General features: G+C 48.9%; 2 protein-coding genes across 6 annotated transcripts in view; one reads left to right on the forward strand and one right to left on the reverse strand.

Moving 5' to 3' along the window:
* Nucleotides 1-10,564, reverse strand: part of KATNIP (katanin interacting protein) — a 33,248-nt gene extending 22,684 nt beyond the window's left edge. For 2 of the 5 annotated variants that reach the window (XM_028705487.2, XM_028705483.2), the window contains exons 1-8: nt 10,431-10,564; nt 8,684-8,760; nt 6,245-6,414; nt 5,155-5,258; nt 4,281-4,415; nt 3,219-3,341; nt 1,494-1,737; nt 1,010-1,150 (exon numbers count right to left, since the gene is read on the reverse strand). In XM_028705487.2, the coding sequence (XP_028561320.2) occupies nt 1,010-1,150; nt 1,494-1,737; nt 3,219-3,341; nt 4,281-4,415; nt 5,155-5,258; nt 6,245-6,414; nt 8,684-8,745 (979 nt within the window). In that variant the 5' untranslated portion in view covers nt 8,746-8,760; nt 10,431-10,564. The remainder of the gene's footprint in view (nt 1-1,009; nt 1,151-1,493; nt 1,738-3,218; nt 3,342-4,280; nt 4,416-5,154; nt 5,259-6,244; nt 6,415-8,683; nt 8,761-10,430) is intronic. The other 3 variants (XM_028705484.2, XM_028705485.2, XM_028705486.2) reach the window with 3 other exon arrangements.
* Nucleotides 10,565-10,635: 71 nt separating this feature from the next.
* GTF3C1 (general transcription factor IIIC subunit 1) overlaps nt 10,636-16,771 on the forward strand; it is a 37,114-nt gene continuing 30,978 nt past the window's right edge. The window contains exons 1-6 of the mRNA XM_028705481.2: nt 10,636-10,890; nt 11,958-12,167; nt 13,241-13,414; nt 14,059-14,202; nt 15,938-16,034; nt 16,424-16,547. Of these exons, the coding sequence (XP_028561314.2) occupies nt 10,670-10,890; nt 11,958-12,167; nt 13,241-13,414; nt 14,059-14,202; nt 15,938-16,034; nt 16,424-16,547 (970 nt within the window). The 5' untranslated portion in view covers nt 10,636-10,669. The remainder of the gene's footprint in view (nt 10,891-11,957; nt 12,168-13,240; nt 13,415-14,058; nt 14,203-15,937; nt 16,035-16,423; nt 16,548-16,771) is intronic.

The raw sequence follows: 16,771 nt of genomic DNA on the forward strand, positions 1-16,771 counted from the left end.
TACCACCCAGGGCAGGATATGGACCCTTCTCCCTGGCACAAGCCTCCAGCCCCACAAGGATGTCAGAGAGGTCAAAGCAGCTGCCACCCAGCTCCTGCCATTTCCCCTAAACTAACAATCTGCTGGGTGTAAGGATGTGACTCCAGGCATAGAGCAAAGAGCTGAGGTGGCTCCACTCAGGTCTGAGCAGCAGAGGGAGAAGAGGACAGTCAGGGCCCTGTGCCATTTCCGCCTAGTGGGGAGGAAAACCTGCCAAGGAAGAGGCAGAGAAGGCATGAAGGAAGAGACAGCAGCTCAGGGGAAGCAGAAAAACCAGCATGGAGGAGGAGGAGGAGGGCAAGGCAGCCGCTTGAGAAGGAAAGGATTCAGCTGAAAAGGAGGGACACAGCAAAGAGGGAAGAAAGTAAACAGAGTAGCCTTTTGAGGAGTTTGCAAGCTGTAGAGAGAGGTGGAGTCAAGAGGCATTTCTCTGCTGACAGGGCTGCTGGGGCATATGTGAAGGCTGAGCTCTTTGAGAAAGAGCAAGGCAGAAAGAGTCGGAGAAACCTGTGAAGGGCTGTTTGTGGAGAACAATCTGAAGTCAGGTTTGAGCAAGATGGCGACTTCTGAGGGCTGGTGGCTGCTTTGCAAGCCAGTCTTCCCAAACCCGGGCGTGCTCTTGGGGGTTCTACATCCGTGCCGTGCAATGCTTGAAAATGCTATGCCACAAGAGAAAGACGTCAGTCGCCTGCCAAGAGGCATGCCCAAGTCACACTCCCTTTCCTCTCTTCTCTCTGCAAGGAAGGCTTTGTGTGCCTCACTAATGAGATCCCAACGGGCTCCCCAGCGAGATGGTGATACATGACAACGAGAGCATGAATGCAAGCAAGCAGCACAGCCAGCTGGGCCCTTGCGAGGCAACAGGACCTGCCTGTCGTCCCTTTTCATCCTCGCGGCAGGCCCCTCCTGCAGCCTCTGCACCCCCTCGATCCTTTAGGCGTTGCAATGAAACAATCACCATCTCCCTTACTGGAGGGCGTCTGTTCCTGATCCTCCTGGTGCAGGCACCCAGCGGAGAGCGGCCGAGCCACTTGGCTACCAGGCTTGGTGGGGACGTAGGTCTCAGTGCTGCCCTTCCTTTTTGCAGAGAGGCTCCGCTCCTTCTTCATGTCTACGGAAAGACAAACAGAAGTGATGCCCAGGCTGGCTTCCTTGAGGAAAGGCAGCACGCGCTCATGGGGAGTGGAAGAGGCAAAGGCAATTAGGCACTCCCCCAGTTACACGGGAGGCCACTGTTTCTCAGACGCTGCCTATTTTGGTACCATGAGAGAGTGGGAGTGGTGGAAAACAAGGCTAATGCCAGCACATCACCTTCCACCAGCCCATCCACAGTCAAACAAGACAAGACACAAAAAGGGAAAGGGGGATTGGCAGAATTCTCTACAAGCAACACAAAATAAACCCTCTCTTTCCTCTCTGGTCCAAGGCAGGCAGTTAGCCCCCTCTGGACTTACTTTGGCAGTTGGGCTTGAATTCCAGCACAAGGAGAGAGGTGGGCGCAGCTGCTGCTGCTGCTGGGGAGTCTCCTGCGTTGCTGAGGAGAAGCCCAGTGCCTTCTTCAGAAGACTCAAGGGGCTCCTCTGCCTCCGAGGCCCCTGCAGGCACGTCCTCCTCCACAGAGTCAGAGGTCTCCCCTTCCGAGCAATCTTCCTCCATCCTCTTCTGGTTCATGCTGAACTCCAAGGTCTGCCGGAGTTCCTGCCACAAAATTCCAGAGAGCCAGGTTGAAAATCTCACAATAAAAAAAGGATCCAAATCAAGGCTGCTACCTGGTATCCATTTACCTTGCAGAAAACCTCAGTAAACTCAATGTGACTCTGCTCTGGGTTGACGTATGTAAGATTCTGCTATAAATCCCCTTCCGTATCCAACATGCTGCGACAATGAAGAGGTGCAGGGTGAATCAAAGTCTGGCCAGCAGGGGGCAGCGGCTGTTGCTGGGAGCTGTTAGCTGCTCTATGGAGGTCCCAGGAACACCCAGAATCACAGCGAGGAGAACTCAGGTGAGCCGCCCAGCCAAAAGAAAGCACAGCTTGCAGAATGAAGCTCAAATCCTCAGTTCTCTGCACCCCTTGTTCTACCAGAGCTTGTTTATTTCTTCCTCATCCCTTTTTCCTTGTGTATTTTGTTGTTTAGACTCAGCCTTGGAGGACTGTCTTACCGGTGATCATTGCAAAGTCACTCTGGGAGACTTTTGACTGAACAAGAGGGATGAGTCTTGCCGAGCCCTGGCCTGTGACCCGACACAGAGTCCTCAGAGGACGATCCAAGCACCCTGCAGGTCGAGGACCCTGAGCAGCAGGCAGGGCCCCCTGGACCTGAGGATCGCCCTGAGAGGTCCTTCAGGTTGACATCTAACAAAAACCCCTAGAACCACCAGAGGAGGTGGAGCCACCCCCCAGGCCTCGAGCGCATCAGGGCCAAAAGCTTCAGGTCCAGTTCAAAGAGCACTGGCATGTGTGTGCCTATGGACGCAGGGTCATTGGTCTCCTTGTGAGGTGGGTGTCTACTCATGATTAAGCAACCCCCGATATTCCTTCACAACCAGCAGCAGTGCTCAATGTGTGGTCTAGGAGCTCAAGGTACATAAGGCCTTCCTCTTAGGTCTTCCAGTTTCGGGAAACAATGCAGAGTGCTGACCCCTTGTTGCTTACAGCTCGAGTCTAGTCTGCCTTGCTGTGCCTTGCCTGGCCTCCCTGGGGTATTATTGACCTGGTACTCTTTCTGGACCTAGACTGATGCTCTGCGCTTTGCCTTGGTTTGAACGGACACTGCTGCATGAGCAATCCTGTCCTTGTTGGAGAGTACTTTGATGGGACCCCTCCCTGCCACAGCCATTGAGGGTATCCTTGGGAGAATGACACAGGTAAAAAGGCTGTCAATAAATAGGACAGCATGCAGATGAGGGAGACCGTGAGTGCAACCCTAAACACGTTTACCAAGCCATAAGCCTGATGGAACACTTGCAGTAAACAGACCTAGGGTTGTGCAGTAAGAGAAAAACCAAAGGCTGTTGAGGGAGAAAGACCCCTCTCTCTTTTCCAACAGGGGATCAAGGAGGGGCTGTCATTGTCAGGGCGGGGGCACCTATGAAGAGCTCCTGCCCAAGTCCAGCAGAGCTTTTGATTCATCTCGTCAGGGTTCTGGAGATGCTGCCCACCAGGCAAACCCAAGGCTACCTTCATGTCCTCCATGCTGAGAAGCAACTCTTCCTTTTCAGCATAATTGCTCATTCTTTGTTCTGCCCTTGGAACGGAGAGGATGTAGCCACTGGGGATTGTGCTTTCTGGAGATTTGAGACTCTGGAAACAGACAGAGAAGTAGCAGTAAATAAACTTCCTGATGCTTCTCTGCTTAGGAGAGGCAAATTGCCAAGAGCAAACCCTGGGGATGCTGCCAACATCCACCAGACTTCATTTCCGACACTCTGCAGGGCAAGGTAAGCATCTTGGAGGCAGTTTCTGTCAGGGAGAAAAAACACCACACTTGCAAAAACTGATGAGAGGGGAGGAAGTTAGAGGTACAACATCTTGTGCAAGCTTGGTGTTCTTCACAGAGCACCAGCAAATGATGCATGAGCAATCCTGTCCTTGTTCCATCTTCCATAGCTGCAACCTGAAACCTGTACAGCATATGACAGGCCTCCTTGGAATGTCTCCTGCTTCTTTCCACATTCCACCTAGAGACACTGATCATCCAGCTTTTTTCCTCCTCCACCACTCTTGCTTTGTTTGCCATCAAATCTGACAAAGAGGAGAACTTTTAAGCTTGCACGCTATTTTGACATTCTGGTGAGCCTAACGCAGCTACTGCCCTAATCTGGATTTTTTACAGTTACCTTAAATATTGTTTAAAGTTGCAGACCACAGTTTAGCACAAATTAAAAACAAATCAGCACAAAGGTAAAGCAGTGCAACAGCTGGTGTTGCTGCTCATGAATGTAAGACCCACAATGGATTCAGAAGTTTTGCTGGAGACATCACCTTCCTGCGAAAGACCCAAGAAGAAATATTTGGAAACGCTAAAATTCCTTGGCTGGGTGGCTAGTTTGAGTCTGTGCATATGTACACACATGTGCAAATGTGTGTGTTTGTGTGTGTGTGTCATGAACTTAAGAAGAAACAAGGGAAAAAATCAATGTAAGACCCCTCTTGGAAGGGAGAATTGTTTCCTGGTGTTAGTGCTAGGGTTTCACCTTTGATAATAAAAGATGCTTTTCGCAAAACGGTGGAGGCACATACCTGGCGAGCGTCATCCTGTTCACCGTCACTTGAATGCGAGCTTAGGCTTTCATAAGGTTCAAAATCCTCAGAGTACTCTGAAGGAGGAGAGACATGGAGTCTGGATCCACTTTCTGTTTTGATCTGCACTGCTTTCTAGGAAATGGAAAACCCATTGTGTGTGTTAAGTTTGACTCTTTTGAGGAATAAACAGGAATCTGCTACTGCCTTCACGCTGGCAAGTATCCATTGTAATCCCACCAGCTATTATTTGGCTGATGTTCTGTGCCTGCCCTCGCATCCTCTGGGCTCTGGAATGGCCTTAATCCAGTCTAATGGCCACCATTGCTTTCACACTTTCTCTTGCATGCTTTCGGCCCTACATTAACAAGCTGAATCCCCTAAGCGGGATCTAACCAACAGGCTAGAAGGCTTGATGTGTAGAAGAAGAAGAGGATTTGATATCCCGCTTTATCACTACCCTAAGGATCTCAAAGCGGCTAATATTCTCCTTTCCCTTCCTCAGCAGCTGCATGTGGAGGAGTGGGGAAGTGAACCCGGTTCACCAGATTACGAGTCCACCGCTCTTAACTACTACACCACACTGGCTCTCAATGTGAACCTGCAATGTAGGGCTAATGTGGTGCAATGGTTAGGTTGAGCGTCAGTCTTGGACTAGGCTACAAACTCAGTGCCCAGCTCTACACTTCCCAAGTTAAACTGTCATTTTTCATCTTCATCCTCCAGGGACATTTGTTCCAAATGGGACACTCCTTGGCTCCTGCTGGCTTTTCCCCTCACCCCAGTGATCAGTTTAAAAGCTGCTCTGCCACTTTTCCCAACCAGAATCTGGGGCCATCGAGGAGCAACGTTTGTGCACCTTCCTCCTCCCTACCTGGAGCCACCCTCGGCGCTGGATTTTACTTGGTGCACTTTGCGTGCTCCTCTCTTGTAGGTTGTTGTCGTCGTCGTCTTGTAACAGGGCTCTCGAACTGGAACCTGAAAGGAAATTTGGAGGAGAGTCTTGGAACAAGGAGGGTTCAAAGGCCGTCAAGTGCCATTCCTTGCCCTGAGGCAAGGCTTTCAACACACAAACTCTCCTACTCTCCTACAGATTATCATGTGCCCTACGGACAGAGAGGAACACGGTTCCAAATGTGGGAAAGACTCACACCATGAGGTTACCAGGACTAGCTGCTCTGTCAGCTCTTGAGCTGCAGGGCAGCTGTATCCTCAGCTGCACTGAAGGTTCCTAGAATTTAGAAACTGTAGGGGGGAGGGGCACATCAGGCTAGGGCTGCCCATGTTGCATGAAGCAGCAGTGCTTTGGGTGCTTCCTTCCTCTCCCAAAATGCCTTCTGTGTCGGCTGACTAGGGAGCAGCGCTGGTAATGGCAGGTATGGGACACCAGGCAGTGAGCCTGGCAGCTTATGTCACAGCTTTCATTAGCAGTATAAGGACCTGAGAACGGGGACTAAAATGGGCAGAGATGATGCTGTAGCATCTTGGAGGCGTTAAAGTCACTTGAAGAGAGTTATTGTAGATGAAATCGGAGGGTGGGGTCAACTAGAACAAAATGCCTTTCCTGAGCTGGTTTCTATTCTGGGCTCTGCACATGGCAGAAAGCCTGTGTGCTCAAACAGAGAAATCGACCCTTCAGTGGCACGATGCAAGGCAGATGGAGTCCGCTTTTGACTGGGTGATTTACTAAAAAGCTAGAGATTCCCTAAAGTCCACCAATGTGTGTCAAATTCACAAATAAGGTGGTGTGATCAGGAGAGTCTCTTAAGAGCTGGGGGATGACTTCTGTGTTGAGCCTTCGCTCTTGCTAAAGACCCTTCACTCTTGCCCAAAGTTTTCTCCATTTAAGGATTCTCAAGGCCGGCAGATACGAGGTGGCACACTGGAAAATGACCACCAGCTTACTTTCTGCCTACTCCTGGTGCAATGGTGTTTCAATACAGTTATGTCACGAAGGAACTCACAGTTTCCCCTTGCTGTTCGTGTGCCACTTCTGAAAAAGTTCTGAGGGTTGACTTTCTTGCGGTGGTTGGTTAGTTCTGAGTTCGCTCCGTTCACATACAGAATAAACCCTTGCTCCAGCTGCTCCAGCTTAATCTGCATAGGGTCCTTTCTTCTGAGCTCTTTCAATATCCTAAAATATGCAGCACACCAATTTTCTCATTTGAGGGTTCTCCAAGGATCACGTTCTCTCTACAGAAAATGCTACCGTGACGACTTCTGTGGTGACGCAGAAGTCTCCACAAAACCATGATGGAGATCCTCCTACAAATAGCGGAGGAATACCATCAAAATTTATCCAAATTTGGGGGAGCACCGAGTGAGAGAAGTAGTCTGCTGAAACCTGCCTCTGCTCAGAGTGCAGGGTCTGCTAGATTTTTGGAAGCTGTGGCTGGATGGTTACGTGGGAGCCGGTTGAAGTTAAATCCTTCGAAGACAGAGGTCCTCTGGCTGGGACGGGACGATATGGGATTGAGGGGGCAACTCCCATCTCTTGCGGGGGTGCAATTAGTGCCAGCACAGTCCGTTAAGAGTTTGGGTGTAATCTTCGATACCTCCCTCTCCATGGAGGCGCAGATTACAGCTATAACAAAGGCGTCATTTTTTCATCTCCGCCAAGCTAAGCAGTTGGCTCCTTACCTCTCTCGCCCTGACCTAGCCACTGTGATCCATGGGACGGTCACCTCCAGACTGGATTATAGTAACTCGCTCTACATGGGGCTGCCCTTGAGACTGACCCAGAAACTCCAGCGGGTGCAGAATGCCGCGGCGAGACTCCTTACGGGGTCTTCGCTGCGAGATCACATTCACCTGGTTCTATACCAGCTGCACTGGCTCCTGGTGGAGTACAGGATCAGGTTTAAGGTGCTGGTTTTAACCTTTAAAGCCCTATACGGCCTAGGACCCTCGTACCTACGGGACCGCCTCTCCTGGTATGCCCCACAGAGGAACTTACGGTCTTCAAATAAAAACATCCTGAAGGTCCCAGGCCACAGAGAGGTTAGGCTGGCCTCAACTAGAGCCAGGGCTTTTTTGGCTGTGGCTCCAATCTGGTGGAACGCTCTGTCACAAGAGACTAGGGCCCTGTGGGACTTGACAACTTTCTGCAGGGCCTGCAAGACAGAGCTGTTCCAGCAGGCCTTTGGTCAGGGCGCAGCCTGACTCCCTCCTTTGGCAATCTTCACAGAACTTTAGCTTAATGGTTGCCATCAATTTGATTTTAATTAATTTTTATAATGAAATGTTTTTAGAATGTTGCACTATTTTATTGTTGTTAGCCGCCCTGTGCCCGGCTTCGGCTGGGGAGGGCGGGATATAAATAAAATTTATTATTATTATTATTATTATAGGACAATATAAAATCATCTTGCCCTGGAAGAAGGAGCTCCTGGGAATCCCCAAGATGGACTATTGAGTTTACTAAACTACTGCTTGCTTTTCTACAAGCCTGTTGTTTATTGATATTTTAAATCAATAAGCTTGTTTTCTGCCTTAAAAAATGCTATCCAAGAGCCACCTCCAAGTTCACGTCCTTGTCTGCAGTCTGTTTGTGTAGAGGATTCTTGCAGGAAGATCTAAGCAGGAAGACCTTCATGGTCTGAACCAGATTCTTTCCTGACAGGATTTATTTATTTATTCATTCATACATTTCTATACTACTTGTCTTAAGCTGACATCAAGAATGCTTGAATAAATAAATCCTGCCAGGAAAGAATCTGGCTCAGAGGTTGCCTGCCTAAGGTGCTGCTTTTTACCCAGGCCTTTGGCCATTAAACAATCTACAGCCTTTTAAAAGTGTGGAGACTATTACTATGGTTTTTGTTTTCTTGTTTTTCATTATGCCATGTTACGTATGCTTTTAATGTTGCACACTGCACTGGGATCTTTGGATAAAGGGTTATATACGAATTGAATGAATGAATGAATGTCCCATTCACAAGAGGCAGTCAAGCAATGCTTCTGCAGCAGATCTCAAAGAATAGGTGTGAATATATGAAGAAAGAAGGTCTTCAGACAGGCTGCTCCCGTGTTGTTTAGGGCTTCATACCCTCGCAGTAACACCTTAAATTTGGGCTGGTAGCATATTGGCCATTAGTGCAAATTCTCTTGAAGTCAATACCTAGAACAGCATGGCTAGCATGTCTTCGTCCAGGAATCACCACGGCTGTCACATCAAAGCTGCTAAAAGCCAGAGAGGCCCCAAGCCTCTAGCAGCAAAGATGGCTCAAGCGCAAGCCCATTCAGAGCAGGCAACTGGCCCATCACCCACAAAGCCTCTGACTTGCCAGGATTCATTGGCCCTTGCCCAGCCTCCTGCCATATCTGAAGAGGCAGCAGGCTGCAGACCTAGCCAGGGCCCCCAAAATCTGTTCTCCTGGCCTGCCGGTCATCCTTCAGCCTACCTGTTTCTATGCTGAAGAAATACTATATGTTGATCATGTTTCTCATCAAAGTCAGTCACCATGTCCTTTGGTTAAGCCTGAAACACAGAAACAAAGCAACATTATGCAGGTGCCCTGGGCGGTGTTTATAAAGCTCTCCACACTGGAGGCCGCCACTTCATCCCCTTTGGAGTAAATTCCAGTTTAATTTGGCTCCGGATAAAGCAATTCCTTCCAACTGTCCTGAAGAATCACCCAACATTCAGCTTCACTGGCTGGCACATGTCGCCCTGCAAATCCAATGCCTGACATTCTGCCTCGGCTGCCTAAGTAGCTGGTGCCCACATGCTGGTTGTGTTCTTGTTTGGGGGGGAGCAGGGAGTCTGCTGCAGGGGGGATGCCTGGCTTTGGGGGTGCCCATGGTGGTGCTCCTTCAGCCTACCGGTGAATTTATCGTGCCCAAAGTGGCATCTCTCCTAACAGAACCCTTGCGCAAGCTGAGTGGGGGCAGCTGTGGCGCTGCCTCTTGGGGGGCCAGGCCATCATTCCCCATCCTGGTGCTGCCCTCCAGATGCTGTTGGACTCCAACTCCCATCAGCCTTTGGAACTCCCTGCCTAGAGGAGCCAGGCTGCTCCCTCCTTGCTGTCCTTCCGCAGACAGGCAAAGGCCTTCTTTTTCAAACAGGCTTTTGGGACCAGACTGTTTTCAAGGAAAGGGCTGGTGCCATGCTGTTGTCATGGTAATTATTTGCATGGTTTTAATTCTATTAATGCTTGATGGCTTTTGAGAGGGAGTTTTTCTTCAAAGAATCATAGAACTGCAGAGTTGGAAGGAACCGCAAAGGTCATCCTAGCCCATCAAGGAAGGGCTTCTTCTACGTTTGTAGCTGTTAATTTATGTGTAAACCGCCTTGAGAGAAAAAGCAGGGTGTGTGTTTGTGTGTGTGTGTGTATATATATATATATACAGACAATAGTTTGGTTTGGCATCTGTCTGTCTCAGGAGACAAAAGGGGAGTGCACCATTGCAGGTGAGGTTGAACTACTAAGTCAAAATAATAATGATAATGATAATCATATAACTAAAATAGCATCTCCACCCCCCATTGTTCAGTCTGGACCCTGAGGTCCCGATCCAAGGGCCTTCTGGTGGTTCCCTTACTGTGAGAAGCGAGTGGAATGACATCCCACAGATGTCAAGGAAATAAACAACTATCAGACTTTTAGAAGACATCTGAAGGCAGCCCTGTTTAGGGAAGTTTTTAATGTCTGATGTTTTATAGTGAGTTTTTTAAATAATAATTTTAATTAGTTTTACATATAATCACATTGCGTAACATCATATCCTCTTATTAAATCTTATTATTAAGGACTTCCCTCCCCCCTGCCTAATGGTTTACAAACTTAAATTTTGCATCACTGCATTTCACTCTCTTTCCTATTCATGTTATATCATTACCTAAAGTTATTACATTACTCATCCTGAATAGGTAATAATTTCATCTTACAAATCTTTTTTTATCGTGTTTTTAATATTTTTAATCGTGTTTTTAATATTCTGTTGGGGCCGCCCAGAGTATAAATAAATTATTATCATGATTGTTACGATGATGATTATTATTAATTACGACCAGTCCCTGCAGCCAGCACGGCCAGTGGTGTCAGCGGTGGGGCTGCCAGTCCGGGGCGCCCGGAGGTCTGTGGAGCCGCCCGCCCCCCCCCGGCTCCTCCCTCCGCCCCCCAGCGCCCTTTCCCCGTCGCCCCCTACCCCGTCGCCCCGCACTCGCCGGACCCTCCCGGGGGCGCCGCGGCCCTGGCAGGCGCGGCGGGGCTCACTCCATCTTCCTCTTCCTCCTCCTCCTCCTCCTCCTCCTCTTCTTCCTCTTCCTCGCCCTGCTGCCAGGCGCCGCTGTTGGGCCGTTGCCATGGAGACCCCGCGGGAAGCGGCGCTCGGAGAGGCGGGGCGCGTCATTTCCGGCGCGCCGGAAGGAGGGCGGCCGAGGCGCCATGGAGGCGCTGTGGGCCGCGCTGGGCGAGGTGGCGCTGGAGGGCCTGGACGGCGTGACTCCCGGGGCCCTCTGGGAGCGCCTGGCCGGCCGCGTGCCGCCCTTCCCGCTGCCCCTCGAGCCCGACGTCCGGCAGCTCCTCTGGGCCTCCCTCGCCGCGCACGCGCAGCTCCGCTTCTACCTGCTCCCTCAGCCCAGGCCGCCGCTGCACCTCTACGACCGGTGAGCCGGGAGGGGCCCCCAGGGGTCATCTAGTCCAGCCCCCTTGCAGGAGCAGCGGCGCCTCGGACGGGGGGGGCGACCCCGAGCCTCTCTTTAAGAAGCCTCTCGGGAAGGAGAGCCGAGCGGATATCTCCCCCCACCCCCGTCAGGAAGCTCTTCCCAAGGGCTCGGGTGTCATTCACGTTTCTAGTCCTGGGGAGGCAGACGCTGGGGAGGCCCCTTGCCTGGTTCCGCCAAGGTGTGGAAAAAGGAGTTTGATATAAGATTGGCGGTATCCTAGTGCCCCCAATGCTCCAGTTCTCCAAGGGGAAAAAAGGTGTTAGAACTGTATACCTTTGAGTACCCCCAGGAAAGAAGCACAGAGTTCCACTCTACAGATCTGTGTTGCCATCATGCAGTGCCGGATTTACATATAAGCTAAACAAGCTATAGCTTAGGGCCCCACTCTTGGGCCCCCCCAAAAAAATGTAAAGAAAAAAACTGGATGTACATTTCCAAAATATAAATTAAAAAACAATAAAATAAAACCTACATACGGCAGCAGTGTTTTGTGTTGCGTAGGTTCCTATGATGTAAGTCATGGGCCCCACCTGCTAGCCTGCTCCCTAAAAGATCACTGGTTTGCTAATTTCTATATATAGGGTGCCTACATTCTGCGTGTGCAAATGGCTTTAGATATTAGGTCCATCAATTACTATATAGCATATCTTCAACGCAAAAAACAGCGACCGTTTGTTGTTGACAAAGTACAGCTGGACATAATCAAGGGCCCCATTACCTTCAGGAGCTTCGGGCCGCATCAAACCTAAATCCAGCCCTGCCATCATGCTTGGGATGTGCTGTGTACAGTTCTGGTTGCCTCTCCTCGAAAAGGATATTATAGGAACTTCAGAAAAGGGTAATGAAAATGAGACAAGGACATGATGGAGTGGCTCTCCTATGAGGAAAGGTTTGTTTAGAGGAAATGAGGGGAGCTGCTTTTTAAAAAAGCAAAAAACTAACCCGCTGCAAATCTTGGGCAGGCAGGCTGGGGTTGAGAAGAACTAATTCTCTTCTTCTCATTTTAGGTATGAAGAAATTGATCTTGAAACAGGAATACTGGAGACCAAGAGAGATCCTGTTCCTTTAGATGACATTTATCCTGTACACATGATTTTGGATCACCCTGAAGGCATTCAGGGTTCGTGCCAGTATTTTAAAGAGAGGCTGGATATTACTGACCTGGTCAGAACAAAAGACCTACGGCCCCTTTGCACATATACAGAAGCTTATGAGAAGTGAGTAAGCGTTTGCTAGTTGCTTTTGCGCCAGGCTCTCTATTGGTGGGGAAGATGTCTGCAGAGTGGGCAAGTGGAGCAGGACTGTTGAATTTATTCCGTTGCAGAACTGTCCACGGAGTCAAAAGGAGAATTGTATAGCTTTGTCGTAAGGTAGAAAGAAAAGTGTATTTTTCAGTAAAAGTTTGAATGCCGGTGAAAAGCATACCTGGAACAAGATGAAGGAGTGTGACAATGTCACTGTCATTAAGACTTGGTGGATGTGGGTGGGCAGGTGTCATTCTCAATTGACACATCAGTGTGAAAGCTTATTCCTGGAGGACAAAAGAAGGGTGGAGTGCCACATGTCTGCACCTAAATTTACACAGGCTAGCTAAGTGGAGTTGGGACGAAGGGTGCCTTTGTGGGAATGTGCTAAAAGAAGGGCCACCAAATGAGGGGGTTAACCTGTGGCCTTCCAGATGCTGTTGGTCTCCAACGTCTGTCAGCCCCAGTCATCATGGTCAGGAATCGTCATTCCAGTCCGGCAACATCGCAGCAGGGGCACAGGTTAGCCGCCTGTGCTTTGGGCTAATAACCAACAAGCCTGCTCCTTCCAAGTTTATCCTGTTAAAAAAAGGCTGCAAGAGAAGAAATACCTTTGCCCGCCTGTCATTTCTGTGGTTCTGTTACTAACTGTGATACGCATCTTGGGAGGAAGGAAATGCGGGAATCTAGTAATTGTCAGCTTTTCCTCTGCTTGCTTGGAAGTAATTAAAAAGTGGCTCTTGAGCTCACCTGCACTCCCGATTCATGGGAGCTTTGGTCAGCTTTGCAGTGTCTTTTCGGAAATAGGGAGGATCTGGACAAGAAAGCCTATTGTCTGGGTGGGGTCATGAGTTGAAATGTGCCCATGTTGCTTTGCGTATTCCAGCCCTACGTACGCAGTCTGAGCAGCCTCTACTAGACACAAAATGATCCCAAGAGAGGAAATCCTGCATAGCAGGTGGCAATGCTGCTGTGGCACTGAAAGTGGGTGATTCATTGGGGAATGGGGGAAATTACCTTCCTTGCCATGTCTTACTGCTTTGCAGGTGGGGAGAGAAGCTGGTGATCGTTGCCTCTCAGATGCTGCGCCACAGAACGCTCATAGGATGGGAAGGGGATCCAGACCTAAAACTTCCTGACTTCTCCTACTGCATTTTGGAGCGCTTGGGGCGTGCCCGATGGCAGGGAGAGCTACAAAGAGACCTCAGCGCAGCTTTTAAGTAAGTGTGCAGGTTGTGGCCGCATTCTGGCACCAGCTGTGGTGCTGCACTGGCAGAAGTAATAGCATGTGGGCAGACATCCGCCTCTGGTTTGGAGAAGATACCTTGTCCCGTGGGCTGGCATAAGAGGATAGGATTGCCTTGATTTATTTTGCAGCGGTATTCTGGAATGTCCAAATTAGGCGAGAGCCTGTCTTTTGTGGAGCTGCTATGATGATAGACAAGCCTCACCCCCACATCACTGTGGACACGCCACAATCCTGAGCTGTATCCAGAGCCCACCCTTTCAAAACATCACAGGCCTGGCAAATACTAGCTAATTGCTTGGGGGAAGCATTCTTTAGCCCATTTTATCCCTATTAACATAGTGTAAGGCACTTGCATGGTTCCCTGGAAGATGCAGGTTTTGACCCTGTTATTGTTGGTCTACACTCTACAGCAAACTCCTGCCTTCCAGAAGTTTGGGACTACAATTCCCATCATCCCTAGCTAACAGGACCAGTGGTCAGGGATGACGGGAATTGTAGTCCCAAACTACAACTGGAGGGCCGGAGTTTGCCTATGCCTGGTCTACAGGGTTAGAGTTTGTCTCCTTTCAACTTCTGTGGCGTGCTTAATTTTCATAAAATCTGTCCTCATCCTAGGGTGGATTCTGGGAAGCTTCATTACCACCGACGAGTCCTGGACAGAAATGGGCTCATCACCATGCAGTCCCACGTGATCAGGCTGCCAACGGGGGCCCAGCAGCACTCCATCCTCCTTCTCCTGACCCACTTTCATGTTGACAGGTGTGTGTTGCAGGGAGGTCAAGGCAGCAGTGTGGGGGGGGGATTTTAATTGCTTCCTCCTGCGCTCTTCCCCTGAGCTATTTGCACCCCTCCACCTTCACAGAAAAGACAAGTCAGTACATGAGTCCCCACCACCACCCTGGCTGCCCAGGGAAATAGCGTGGGAGGAAATGACTGAACACCCTTCATTGCTGCTCTCCTGATCAAATTATTCTTTATTTTAAAAGTTTTTAGACTATTTTTGGGACGGAGTGGCCTCCTAAAGCCATTTATAGCCATGTGCAAATAGAAACCCATAAAATCCAACAGCAAAACCGGTTAACCAATTAAAATCCACCCCAATAACATTCAAGCCAGGATACCAGCAGAATATCCCATCTAGTTTTAAATAACAGCATGTGATAACCTATATCTGACAGTCCCCAGTGTGGCACCAAGACACGCTCAGGCACCCCAGTCATAGGCCACTTTGCTTGTTTTTGGTATCACCTGGAGAATATTATTCATTGCGGAGGCACAGAAAGAGAAACGTGATACTTTCTCTGAAGCCGTTTTGCATTTCCCCCCAAATTGCAAGTGTTCACAGTTCCTGTCAAAGAGATTTGACTGTGGAATGCATAGAGCAAAATAAACATCTTCCAGCGAGTACTGGAGCTTGTGTCCTCTCTGACTGGGGCAGTTTTGTTGTAGGCCAGAGGAAGGAGACAGTCTGGCCTTGGTATCCAATCTAGCTGAGCCCACAGGATGAAGCCTCTTTCATCCTGTGAGGGCAGCAGCAATGGTGACTCTGTCTTCTTCAGGGTGGATTTGGTTTAAATCAAATCGATTTAAATCACTAGTCAGTAAGACTTGATTTAAATCTTTTTTTTTTTACAGAAAGACTCATTCTTCCTGGTATAATCTTAATATTTACAACCAGATAAAGGTTTCATTTTTGGAATAATAAAATTTCAGAGTAGTTTTTACAGTTATATAAAAAATTACTGATTTGGTTATACTATTAGAAATACATAGACAGATAAATATGAAATTATTGTGAGGTTTTATAAGTTAACTGTTTGTATTTGGACAACTTTTCTGCTGTACTTTATTGGAAGGAGAAAAAAATCATTTCCTTAATAACAATTTAAACAACTTAACTAAAATTATAACATTATAGCATATGTATCCATGTTTGTTAACTGATGTGGTTAAATGGGTTTGTTTGTTTGTTTGTTTGTTTGTTTGATTGATTGATTGATTGATTGTTTGTTTGTTTGTTTTTAAAAAAGACAGACTGAGTTTTAGCACACATGAAAAACTGAAAATAAATCATTTCCTGATGAATAGCCTTTGGACTATAATGTAACTTAAATAGAAAACTATCTTTAGAAAGATTTTTCCTCCAAAAGCATTTTATTTTAAAAATACGATTTAAATCAGAAAAACCTCCACCCTGCTCTATGTTCTTCCATATGTCAAGCAAGATTTCAGCCCCCAACCTCACTTCCTCCTGCCCGCCCCCTAGTCTTGCTCAGGTCCCACCGGAGCACCACTTACCCATCCAAAAATCCAATATATTTTTTTTAAACCATTGATTTTTATCCACCCTGGTCTGCTTCTTCCTAGGGGTGGCCAGAGCTTTCCTTGTGCCACTCACAGCTGGCGCCCCACCCAAGGGGCGGGCGTCCTCTGGCTACAGGTGTGAGGAGGCATTGGTGCTGCCTGCTTACGGTTGCCTCCCTTGGGCTTTTAGGAGGAGCAAATACGATATCCTCATGGAGAAGCTGTCCACTATGCTGAGCAAGCGACCTGGTCATATGGAGACCCTGGCGAGCATAAGGGAGGAATTGGTGAGCACCTGGCTGTTCTTCCATGCGCTTGAAACCTGTCTGAGTGCATCTGAGTGGGTGGTGCTTGTTTTGCCGGAGTCTTTCTGACGGAGAGGAGCTTCTCAGGTGGTGTTTCTTCCCCAGAGCCACAGGGGCATTTGGGGGTGCCGACCCATGAAGGCCCTGTCTGCCCTGCTGTGTTTCGCCTCCAACAAGAGCCAAGCAGAAATGTGTCTATTCTCTCTGTGGGCCTTTGGAGCAGCCCTTGTTTTCTCTCACTTCTTGAGCCTCCGAGGAGGGTTAGGGGCTTGGCATGAGGCTTACAGGGGAAACAAGCTTGCCTGCCATTCTGTCCTGAAGTTAGTTGCGGCCAGCCCTAAAACTGATTCTCTCTCATTGCACAACGACAGGGTCTCTGTGAGAAAACATTTAAGCGTCTCTATCAGTATATGCTGAATGCCGGCTTTGGAAAGATTGTGACCGTGCCGTTGCAAGACGTTCACCCTGATGGAGGTCCCTTCAAGACCAAGAAGGGTAAGAGGGCACCTCACAGCTTCTGGAAGGGGGGTCAGGCTGCCTTGGCACTGCCACCCTTGCGCAGAAGAGTAGCCTTGTAAGTCACTTTGGGGAGCTTGGACAAGATAAAGCAATTAACAAATTTATTTTTATTATTGCTGCTGTTGTTGTTCTCCTGCTTCCAAGTGAAGGGGGAGGGCCCTGCGGAAGCTCTTGCCCCCACAGTACTTCTCTCTAGATCA

The sequence above is a fragment of the Podarcis muralis genome, chromosome 14, assembly GCF_964188315.1.
Source record: "Podarcis muralis chromosome 14, rPodMur119.hap1.1, whole genome shotgun sequence".
NCBI classification, from domain to species: Eukaryota; Metazoa; Chordata; class Lepidosauria; order Squamata; family Lacertidae; genus Podarcis; species Podarcis muralis.